The sequence below is a fragment of the Bubalus kerabau genome, chromosome 15, assembly GCF_029407905.1.
Source record: "Bubalus kerabau isolate K-KA32 ecotype Philippines breed swamp buffalo chromosome 15, PCC_UOA_SB_1v2, whole genome shotgun sequence".
Lineage (NCBI taxonomy): Eukaryota > Metazoa > Chordata > Mammalia > Artiodactyla > Bovidae > Bubalus > Bubalus kerabau.
In genome coordinates this window covers 48,657,219-48,667,585 of record NC_073638.1, presented here as the reverse complement: position 1 = coordinate 48,667,585, position 10,367 = coordinate 48,657,219, and the positions used below count along the sequence as shown (strand labels likewise).

Sequence of the window (10,367 nt, the reverse complement as noted above, 5' to 3'; positions counted from 1 at the left end):
TAAAAGAGAAACATTCACTATTTTCCTCCTTTATGTTTCTCATTCTCATTATCCAGCTAAGATCCACAATCCTATTGACTGCTTTCATGCCCTAATAGCTAATAGCTAACATGCTGGCAAGTTGAAAAAAATTAATTAAATACAAAACTTGAGCATTTTCAATAACAAGGACTTTTTCTGTTTTATCATGTTGTGAAATAGTGTTGCTATTCACAAAAAGGTAAACATAAAAGTTTTTCTCACAGTAAGTTTTTGGAACAAAATATTTTTACCATATGGACACGGATCTGCTTGGTCTTTGCACCATAGACAAGTGGATTAAGAAATGGAGGGACCAGCAGATAAGTGCTAGAAAAGAGGATGTGAATATAAGGAGAGATGTGAGAACCAAATCTATGTGCAAAGAAGGAGAAGAAACCAAGGGAGTAGAACTGGAGGAAGACACAGATGTGAGCAACACAAGTGCTGAATGCTTTCAACCTAGCCTCCTTCTGAGGCAGACGAAAAACTGTGATGAATATCTGTATGTAGGACAACGTGATTAATACAATGTCAAGCCCAGCAACAGTGAAGGCCACAAACAAACCATAGATTTTGTTGACCCTGATATTTTCTGCAGCCATTTTCACAACAGCCATATGTTCACAGTAGGAATGAGAGATGACTGTTGTATGGTAAAATTGTAATCGAAACTTTATCAATACTAGGCATGGTGCTACAAGAATGGCAGCCCTGAGTGTTACCATAGCTGCTATTTGAGTGACTAACTGGTGAGAGAAGATGGCAGCATGTCTGAGTGGATAACAGATGGCTACATAGCGGTCCAGGGCCATGGCTAGGAGGATGCCTGATTCTGTGCACTGAAATGTGTGGATGAGCCACATTTGAAGCAAGCAAGAATCAAAATATATCTCTGTTACATGAAACCAGAAGATTCCAAGCATCTTGGGCACAATGCTTGTGCTGAGAGCAATATCTGTGACTCCTAGCATGCCTAGGAAAATATACATGGGCTGATGGAGGCTGTGTTCTGATATGATGATAATCAAAAGCAAGAAATTTCCAATCATAGCGATTAGATACATGGCACAAAATGGAATCCCAATCCAGCACTGCACAGATTCTAGGCCAGGGATCCCTATAAGGGTCAACATAGAAGGCATGAAGATTGTAACGTTGGAAATGGACATAATCCTTGAGTCTCCTGATGCAAACCCAAGTTTCTCATTCAATTCCTCTTTCTTTCCATCTTCCTGTTTTTGCCCAAAATCATCATGTTGAGTCTTTCTGATTTATGCAGAAATCTTGGATAATATGATCAGTCTCATTTACTTGTAAAGGGTAAAACATAGGTCAACAGAGAGACATCACTGTTTTTAGGAAAGACATCCACAGTCACAGTATCATAGTTCTTGTGCCACAATAAAATATTATGAGCACAGCTGGGCAATGCTTTAAAACCTGAAAAATAACTGAATTGGAAAATAAACTGCTGTATTGACTATTAGTTCATTCCAGACCTGTGGGCAAAGAAAATAGGCTTGTTTATATTGTATGAAAGTTGTATTTTAATCAGAATTTAATGAATCTCTCCATATTACATAGTTCAGTTAACAGCTTTACTAGTCTGTTTTTCTCTATTGGCTGCTTGCTAAGTCACTTCAGTCATGTCCGAGTCTATATGACCACAAGGACTATACCTACCAGGATCCTCTGTCCATGGTATTCTCCAGGCAAGAATACTGGAGTGTTTTGCCACAACCTCCTCCAGGGGATCTTCCTGACTCAGGAATAGAACCTTCATCTCTTAAGGCCCCTGCATTGGCAGGCAGGTTCTTTACCACTAGGACCACTTGGGAAGCATCTCTTTTTCTAAGTTGTCTCTAAATCAGGCACAGTTGGCTTGGACCAGCAAATACACAACCTCTGATTAGTATATTAGAATGAAAAATTCCCTATTAAAGATGACAGAGGTAGAAACTCTTGTCATTCAAAAGCATAGTATGTTTATCTACCAATCAATGCAATCTGTCTTTATGCAAGTTTGGTAGTCCTTTATGGAAAGGTGAAGGAAGAGTTGAAGGAAAGGTCATTCAAATCCATGTGCACTTAGCAAATTTGGGCATAAGTTCTTTGTTACATTTTACATTTCTAATAAAACTACTATTTTTGCCTATATTTCTAAAAGCTGAGTTACATAAAATTTATCATGTGCTTAAAAATTAAAGATTTCAAATCAAAGATTAAAAAATTTAATTTATATGTAGTATAAGATACCTAGAGGAGAGGAAATCTCTAGGACATAAGGGAAACAGCAGCAGCAATGGCAAGAGGAATCATTCTTAATGGCTCAGGGGTGTAGGACATGGGCAAAAATGTAACTTGACTAAAATACAGTCTGTTTCTTGGGTTTAAAATGTCTATAATGGCCATTAATATGAGAATCGCCTAATTGAGGCTCATGTATTCTTCATGAAATAGATAATCTGGAATACTTGGGCTTCCCTGGTAACTCAGTTGGTAAAAAAAATCCACCTGCAAAGTAGGAAACCTGGATTCAACCCCTGGGTTGGGAAGAGTCCCTGAAGAAGGGAAAGGCTATCCACTCCAGTATTCTGGCCTGAGAATTTCATAGACTGTGTAGTCCATGGGTTCATAAAGAGTCTGACATGACTGAGTGACTTTCACATAGCTGCCATTAATATAAGAATTGCCTAATTGAGAGTCATGGATTCTTCATCAAATAGATAATCTGGAATACTTAATGGTTGCTGTGTAATGGGAGCATGAAAATGGGATTCATGATCTTGTAAGGGGTCACAACAACCAACCAAATAGTACTTGCAAATGTGAATATTGTAAACTATCAATAATACATCACTTAAAGTACATCTCTCTGTTTCAAAAATTTTATATAACTATGCTGTGACTTCTAATAGGGGGTACAGTTCTCAGAGCTTTATGAGATGATGTTCCTGGTTTATAATCTTCAATTTGTTGTTCAGTCACTAAGTTATCCCTGACTCTTTACAATGCCATGAACTGGAGCACACCAGGCTTCCTTGTCCTTCATTATCTCCCAGAGCTTGCTCAAACTCATGTCCATCAAGTCAGTGATACCATTCAATCATGTCACCCTCTGTCATCCTCTTCTCCTCCTGCCCTCCGTCTTTCCCATCATCAAGGTTTTTTCCAATGAGTCAGTTCTTCCTGTCAGGTGGCCAAAGTATTGAAACTTCAGCTTCAGCATCAGTTCTTTCATTGAATATTCAGGGTTGATTTCCTTTAGGATGGACTGGTTTGATCTCCTTGAAGCCCAAGGGACTCTCAAGTGTCTTCTCCAACATCACAATTAAAAGGTATCAATTCTTTGGCCCTCAGCCTTCTTAATGGTCCAAATCTTACATTCATACATGACTACTGGAAAAACCATATCTTTGACTAGATGGACATTTGTTAGCACAGTGATGTCTCTGCTTTTTAATAAGATGTCTAAGTTTGTCATAAGCTTTCTTCCAAGAAGGCAGTTGTCATTCAATTTCACGGATGCAGTCACCACCAGCAGTGATCTTGGAGCCCAAGAAAATAAGATCTGTCACTGCTTCCATTGTTTCTCCATCTATTTGCCATGAAGTGATGGGACGAGATGTCATCATCTTCATTTTTTGAATGTTGAGTTTTAGGCCAATTTTTTTCACTCTCTTCTTTCACTTTCATCAAGAGGCTCTTTAGGCCCCCTTCACTTTCTGCCATTAAGATGGTGTCATCTGCATATCTGAGGTTATTGATATTTCTCCCAGAAATCTTGATTCTAGCTTGTGCTTCATACAGCTCAATATTTCACATGATGTACACTGCATATAAGTTAAAGAAACAAGGTGACAATACACTGAGTTGATGTATTCATTTTCCAATTTTGAACCAGTCCATTGCTCCATCTCTGGCTCTAAATGTTGCTTCTTGGCCAGTGTACAGATTTCTCAGGAGGCAGGTAAGGAGGTCTGGCATTCTCATCTCTTGAAGAATTTTCTACAGTTTGTTGTGATCCACACAGTCAAAGGCTTTAGCCAAATCAATGAAGCAGAGTGGATGTTTTTCTGGAATTCTCTTGCTTTTTCCTATGATCCAACAGATGTTGGCAATTTGATCTCTGGTTCCTCTGCCTTTTCTAAATCCAGCTGGTACATAGGGAAGTTTTCACTTAACGTACTGTTCAAACCTAGCTGAAGGATTTTGAGCATTACCTCGCTAGTATGTGAAATGAGCACAGCTGTTCAATAATTTGAACATCCTTTGGCATTTCTTTTCTTTGGGATTGGAATGAAAACTGACCTTTTCCAGTCTTGTGGCTGTTGTGGACAACTCAACAAACAAAAATGTTGTCAAGTTTTCCAAAATAGGGAGCATATTGAGTGCAGCACTTTAATAACATCATCTTTTAGGATTTTAAGTAGCTCAGCTGGAATTTCATCATCTCTACTAGCTTTGTTTGTAGTAATGCTTCCTAAGGCCCACTCGACTTCACACTGCAGGATTTTAGCTCTGGGTGAATGACATCACCATTGTGGTTATTTGGGTCATTAAGACCTTGTTTTATGTTGTTTTCCTGTGTATTCTTGCCATGTCTTCTTAATCTCTTCTGCTTCTGTTAGGTCCTTGACATTTCTATCCTTTATTGTGCCCATCTTTGCATGAAGTGTTCACCTAGTATCTCTAATTCTCTTGATGATATCTTTACTCTTTCCCATTCTATTGTTTTCCTCCTTCTTTTCATTGTTCACTTAAGAAAGCTTTCTTATCTCTCCTTGCTATTCTTTGGAACTCTGCATTCAGTTGGTTATATCTTTCTTTTTGTCCTTTGCCTTTCACTTCTCTTTTTTCTCAGCTATTTGTAAGGCCTCTTCAGACAACCATTTTGGCTTCTTGCATTTATTTTTCTTGGGATGGTTTTGGTCAATGACTCCTGTCCAATGTTGTGAACCTCTCTCCATAGTTCTTCAGGCACCCTGTCTATGAGATCTAATCCCTTGAATCTACTTGTCACTTTCACTGTATAATCATAAGGGATTTGATTTGTGTCATACCTGAATGGCCTAGTGGTTTTCGCTTACTTTCTTTGAACCTGGATCTCCTAGGGGATTTTTTTTTTTTTTTACCATCTGAGTCACCAGGGAAGACTTTAAGAGGTGGAGAGTGAAGAGAGGCATGTTGTACAGGAGTGGTAAAGTGTTAGTCACTCTGTTATATGACTCTTTGTTACCCTATGGACTATAGCTTGTCAGGCACCTCTATCCAAGTAATTCTCCAGGCAAGAATACTGAAGTGGGTAACCATTCCCTTCCCTAGGGATCTTCCCAACTCAGGGATCAAACCTGGGTCTTCTACATGGCAGGCAGAATTTTCTCCATCTGAGCCACCAGGGAAGCTCAATGTTCAATTGGGCACAAATAAAATTTTCCACTTCTTAGATTACTTTTTTCATTGACACAACTTTATGAGTCCTGATGATACTCTTCTAAGGGCAGGGTTTCCTAAAGAAAAGAAAAAAGGTGAAATCACTCAGTCATGTCTGACTCTTTGTGACCACATGGACTGTAGCCTACCAGGTTCCTCTGTCATGGGATTTTCCAGGCAAGAGTAATGGAGTGGGTTGCCATTTCCTTTTCCAAGGGATCTTCCAGACCCAAGAATTGAACCTGGGTCTCCTGCATCACAGGCAGAGCCTTTACTATCTGATCCACCAGGGAAGCCCTGGGTTTGCTAACCTTGGTGCAGTTGACATGTAGTTCAGATCAGTTTTTTGTTTTGGGGTAATTTTCTGCATTGTAGAAGGTTTAGCAACATTCTTCTTTCCTAAACATTGAATGTAAGTAGCTCTTTCTTGTTTTGGCAAAGAAAAATATATTCAGGTATCACCAAGTATCTCCTGGATGTGAAAGGAATAGCACATCACCTTAGGTGCTAAACATTGTTGTATAATTTTATGCAGCAGGAAAAAAAAAACAGTTTTTAATGTATAAGAATTGATAGTTTTATGACTTAATCCAAATGTGCAGAATAAATTGCTTATAAAAGGGAGTCATTTGTCAATAGAAATTAACCAGATAAAAGAAATGGAGAAGGGCACTCCAAGATAGTTTGTACAAAAATCACAGAAGCCTGTGAGATATGGTGAGGCTGTATATCAATAAACATTTATCACATATAAATCAGTTCATAAGCAGAAATGATGGTAAATATAAAGGATTGAATATTACATGTGAAATTAGTATTTTAAACCATTTGATTTTTCATTTTGGGGTTGAAGAATAGGTTTCTGTGGAAGGTAAAAAAATATCACCTGCTGGGAAGTTAATTAATGGCTTGAAAAACGTGGCAGCTAAGTGTAAAGGGATCTAGTCACAAACACACTTGTGACAGTGCATAAATATATTGTAAATTAATGCGATACAGCAAAAGAATAATAAGAATGGAAAATATGCAAAACTCATTGTCTTATGTAGCAGAAATTAGAGGCGATGAGGTTAAAAGTGTGTGGTTTGAGATTTACAGCAATGAATGACAAAAGACAAGCTGAAAGACACTCTGTGTGTTTAGAAAGGGAGTAAAGATATCTTAAACTCTTGAAATTCATAAACCTGGGTGAATATACCTCAGTCATCTTATAGCATAAAATCTGAATTATTAGTATTCCTTACAACTCCAATTTTAAATCAACCCAAATCCCAGGATCTAAAAGATTTAAGGAATCCAGGACTCTAATCTCATACTCTCTACAATCTCAAGAATATTTCCTCTTGAAAGTCTCCACTGATCTCATTCATCCACTGATTTCTGTCTCAAGTACTCCAGTGAATACAGAGGACTCTTTTTGTTTTCTGAAATAGCTTATCATGTTTTAGGAAAGCTCCAGATGACAAATAGGTATTCTTTAAAATGAACCTTAAATTGCCTCTTTTTAAAAAATTGTAAAGTCTCAAATATATGCTCCAATGATACACATTAGCCATGAGTCGTGGCTGTCAATTGTCAAGGATCTGAAGTCACTCAATGGAATTTAAATCCTGGATGGTCCTACTTAGCTTTGCCTGCCCTGTACTCAGTTATGAAATTTTAAATTGTCTCAGTTTCTTTATTATAAAGAAATATCATGGATAGAAACAAATTATGATATGATTGTATTACATGATATAATCCATCTAAATATTTGGAAGGAATCATAAGGTGCATTGATCTGTCAATAAATGCCAGCTATTAATCGATGCACATTTATCTTCTTCTCACAAATATCTTGAGATATTAAATGAGTCCTTTATGTGAAAGAGCATTTCTACAGAATTACTTGATGGGTATCTTTTTTCCTGCATCTTTTCCAGTCTGAGCATGTGTAATTTCCTGACCTTTTAACAAACAGGCTTTCCATTCATCTATCAACACAGATATTCTCCAAAAATCTTTCTTTTTTCAAACTTGCTTTACAACTTGTCACCAAGTGTAGTGTTAACTGATCCAAAAATGCTGTGAAAAACATGGGACACATCTCCCTAGTGATTGAACACTCAACTACTATAAGACTGCATTGCTTTTTTTTTTTTTTTCCATCCTGGAATTATATTGGATCACATGGCATACACATTCTTTTTGAAACCAACCCTTCAGTTTCCCATAATCAGTGCTGAATCTCTATCCACAATGACTTACCAGGGATCATCTGTGATAATACACAAAGAAGTCTTAAAGGAGAAAATGTTCTGACGTTTCAGATGTGAAGAGTGAATGTTTTATACTATAGGATGCACCTGGGGACTGGTTTTCACAAATCTCTAGTGCGTGTTAAATTTCACTGGGGACAAGGATGGAAAAGAAAGCACGCTATCATTCAGAACATACAAGATTTTTTTCTCTAATAGTTGGTTTAGCATCTAAAAATAATTCTCAAACTTTGGTTCCATTTTAGGACTGGGAACCAAAATGAGCCTCTTTTTTAAAATTCCTAAGAGAAGACAGTGCTGAAGACCAGACAAAACAAATCAGTGACACTTATTTACAAAAATAATGAGACAATAAAGGTAAATAAAAACAGCTTGAGATATTCAGACTAGTCAGCATAGACATACTGACAGAGAAATAAAATAATATGTTTTTAATCTAATTCTATATTTCTTATTTAAGCTCACTGACTTATTTAGAGTCCTAATAGGTGCTGACTTTGGAACATTCACCTCAGAGCCTCAGTTACAATTTCTGGGCTTCTTCCATGCAAGAGCTGATTACACAAATCTTTCCAGTATCCAAATTATCTCTCTCTCAGTTGTTCCAGTCATATTCAGAATTATTATGAAAGGACTGTATATATTTTCACAAATTGATATCAACTTCCCAACCTGAAACTGTTATTTATGACATGTATTCACTAGGTTGAAAGAAGACTTTGTGCCTTCCAATAGGATTTTAAGCTTTAATATTATGAAAGGAATAAACTTTGATTCATTGACGGATACAAGAAAGAGTCTAACAACCCTGGATTACCTGATGACCTGACTTGAAGTCACTCTGGTTTTGTCCTGTGTCATTGGGTCAGACCCCATTCAGTAGTCCTGTTCCCTTTGAATTAAGACTCTCTGACCACATCCTCATATTAAACTGCCATAAACTTATCATCCTCCCAGAGAAAGCAATGGTATAGGATTGAGGGCAGTTATATGAAAGAACCCAGCTCAGCCAGGGTCAGGGTGTGTGTACATCTTTGCATCTGGACACTCAGTGATTCATATCAACAGATTGAAATCAGCCATAGCTGAGGATTTGTACCAGAAAAAAATAAAACACAAAGCGAGTGCACATCATCAAATAAAAAGAAATAAATTTAAATGAAATCTGGGGAATATAAATCTAAAGGGTCTAGACATGCTTATACTTTTTGTGGAATTTTTTGAATAAAGATGGACATCCTTACCAAGCAGAGAGAGAAGGGGACTATGGATAAGATGGCCAGAGATCTGCTTCCTGGTGCAAGAGTAGACTCAGGTACCTCATGCAACAGAGTATCATTCAAGTATGAAAGTAAATAAAATTCTTATTTATGCTACAACTCAAATGAATCTTGAGAACATTATTCTAAGTCAAAGAAACCAGACTCAAAGGCCAAATATTGTTTCATTTCACTTACATAAGATGTCCAGAAATGAGAAATCACAGACACAGAAAGTAATGTGTGCCATGAAATGGGGTTGGAGAATGGGGAGTGGCTCTAAAGGGGATGGAGTATCTTTATTAAGTGTACTGGAATTTGATAGTAGTGATAATTGCACAGGTTTTTGGATATGTCAAAAACCAGAGATTAATACTCTCTAAAGAGTGTGCTATGGAAACTATATCTCAATAAATTAAAAAACTTACTTAGTATGGTGTATGCATACCATACAGAAAAAAAAATATTAGATATATGTTTTTAAATTTAGGATATATCAAACAAATGTGGTGACACGATTTTGTGACATACAATGCAGCTTAACTCAGGTGTAATTGTTAAACATTCATTCCGTGGAGAAAGTTTATATGGAAATTCTGGCTTTTTATTCAATTTTCTGTAAACCTTAAACTCTCTAAAAAGTAAAGGAAATTAATTGAAACTAATTTAATAGTAGAAAAAATTATCATTCCACAAATAGGAAAACATTAAATGATTAAGTTATTTCAGTTTGGAACAACTCTTCCTCCATATGTCTTCATTAGGAAACCATTTAAATTACTCTATTGTGAGAATAGAAATATAAATGGGGAAACAGTGGAAACAGTGTCAGACTTTATTTTTCTGGGCTCCAAAACCCCTGCAGATGATGACTGCAGCCATGAAATTAAAAACGCTTACTCCTTGGAAAGAAAGTTATGACCAACCTAGATAGCATATTAAAAAGCAGAGACATTACTTTGCCAACAAAGGTCCAACTAGTCAAGGCTATGGTTTTTCCTGTGGTCATGTGTGGATGTGAGAGTTAGACTGTGAAGAAGGCTGAGCGCTGAAGAATTGATGCTTTTGAACTGTGGTGTTGGAGAAGACTCTTGAGAGTCCCTTGGACTGCAAGGAGATCCCACCAGTCCATTCTGAAGGAGATCAGCCCTGGGATTTCTTTGGAAGGAATGATGCTAAAGCTGAAACTCCAGTACTTTGGCCAACTCATGCGAAGAGCTGACTCATTGGAAAAGACTCTGATGCTGGGAGGGATTGGGGGCAGGAGGAGAAGGGGACGACAGAGGATGAGATGTGCCAGGGACCAGCCCCGGCTGATCCAGGGTATTCAAAGGAGAGACGGCTTCGGCGACCTATTCAAATGTTAATTAGAGATATAAAGAGTTAAATTCAGTGG

The 10,367-nt window shown here is 37.3% G+C and overlaps 1 protein-coding gene across 1 annotated transcript; it reads right to left on the bottom strand.

Moving 5' to 3' along the window:
- Positions 1-239: 239 nt before the first annotated feature.
- LOC129628192 (olfactory receptor 52A1) lies at positions 240-1,190 on the bottom strand. Its single transcript, XM_055547620.1, has one exon. It carries the CDS (start codon positions 1,188-1,190, stop codon positions 240-242), a length of 951 nt encoding a protein of 316 aa, XP_055403595.1.
- Positions 1,191-10,367: the final 9,177 nt, after the last annotated feature.

What these genes read in the sequence shown, in the direction of transcription:
- LOC129628192 (XM_055547620.1), bottom strand. Translation starts at nt 1,190, where the DNA reads ATGTCCATTTCCAACGTTACAATCTTCATGCCTTCTATGTTGACCCTT.